The sequence below is a fragment of the Cherax quadricarinatus genome, chromosome 93 (genome assembly GCF_038502225.1).
Source record: "Cherax quadricarinatus isolate ZL_2023a chromosome 93, ASM3850222v1, whole genome shotgun sequence".
Lineage (NCBI taxonomy): Eukaryota > Metazoa > Arthropoda > Malacostraca > Decapoda > Parastacidae > Cherax > Cherax quadricarinatus.
The window spans coordinates 12,736,310-12,737,653 of NC_091384.1; the positions used below are offsets into that span (position 1 = coordinate 12,736,310).

The window sequence follows — 1,344 nt, forward strand, 5'->3', positions numbered from 1 at the left end:
GTTTTATTAAATGATTTCACATATCAAAGTTGAGTTTATTCTCATTCTTACTAAATGTTATTTTTTCATTTCGTTTCCATCTTCCTCTTCACAAACAACATTTGCTTTTTCTTCCACATTTTACTTTCGTCAATTACAATTTCCCTTTTCACTCTTGTTAGTTATCTACTGATTGTTTACTTACGAGCTGGGGAAATACAGAAGTGAGCCTTCAACATGTGTATGAGACAGGTGTTTTGTCAACATGTGTATTAGACAGGTGTTTTGTCAACATGTGTATTAGACAGGTGTTTTGTCAACATGTGTATTAGACAGGTGCTTTGTCAACATGTGAGCAGGTGTGTCGTCAATATGGGGTGAGCAGGTGGGTCGTCAACATGGTGTGGGCAGGTGGGTCATCAACAGGTAGTGGGCACATGTTAGGGTACAGAGGGTACACTCTACCCACTTGTGCTTGCTGGGAAACATGACGTAGCCTGCAGGAATATTTGTAATTTGAATTAATTTGGTAGGAATACAAAGATTTTTGTAATACACAATTTATCGTCATTGATAGTAACACACACACACACACACACACACACACACACACACACACACACACACACACACACACACACACACACACACATACACACACACACACACACACACACACACACACACACACACACACACACACACACACACACACACACACACACAAACACACACACAAATGATAAGGAACAAATAGTCTGGGATGAGTTGAACAGAAACAGTCAGGCATTCCAAGTGAAAGCAATAACACTACCAGAGAGTGAAAGAAATAACACTACCAGAGAGTGAAAGTTTTAACACTACTTAAGAGTTAAAGTTATAACACTACCAGAGATTGAAAGCAATAACACTACCAGAGAGTGAAAATAATAACACTACCAGAGAGTGAAAGAAATAACACTACCAGAGAGTGAAAGCAATAACACTACCAGAGAGTGAAAATAATAACACTACCAGAGAGTGAAAGCAATAACACTACCAGAGAGTGAAAGAAATAACACTACCAGAGAGTGAAAGAAATAACACTACCAGAGAGTGAAAGAAATAACACTACCAGAGGGTGAAAGAAATAACACTACCAGAGAGTGAAAACAATAACACTACCAGAGAGTGAAAGCAATAACACTACCAGAGAGTGAAAATAATAACACTACCAGAGAGTGAAAACAATAACACTACCAGAGAGTGAAAGCAATAACACTACCAGAGAGTGAAAATAATAACACTACCAGAGAGTGAAAGCAATAACACTACCAGAGGGTGAAAGCAATAACACTACTAGAGAATGAAAGCAAGAACACTACC

At 38.4% G+C, this 1,344-nt stretch overlaps 1 protein-coding gene across 1 annotated transcript in view; it reads right to left on the reverse strand.

The window, feature by feature from the left end:
- Positions 1 to 211: 211 nt before the first annotated feature.
- LOC128703444 (uncharacterized) overlaps positions 212 to 1,344 on the reverse strand; it is a 31,957-nt gene continuing 30,824 nt past the window's right edge. Inside the window, exon 5 of the mRNA XM_070104692.1 lies at positions 212 to 476. Coding sequence (XP_069960793.1) covers positions 441 to 476 — 36 coding nt within the window. The 3' untranslated portion in view covers positions 212 to 440. The remainder of the gene's footprint in view (positions 477 to 1,344) is intronic.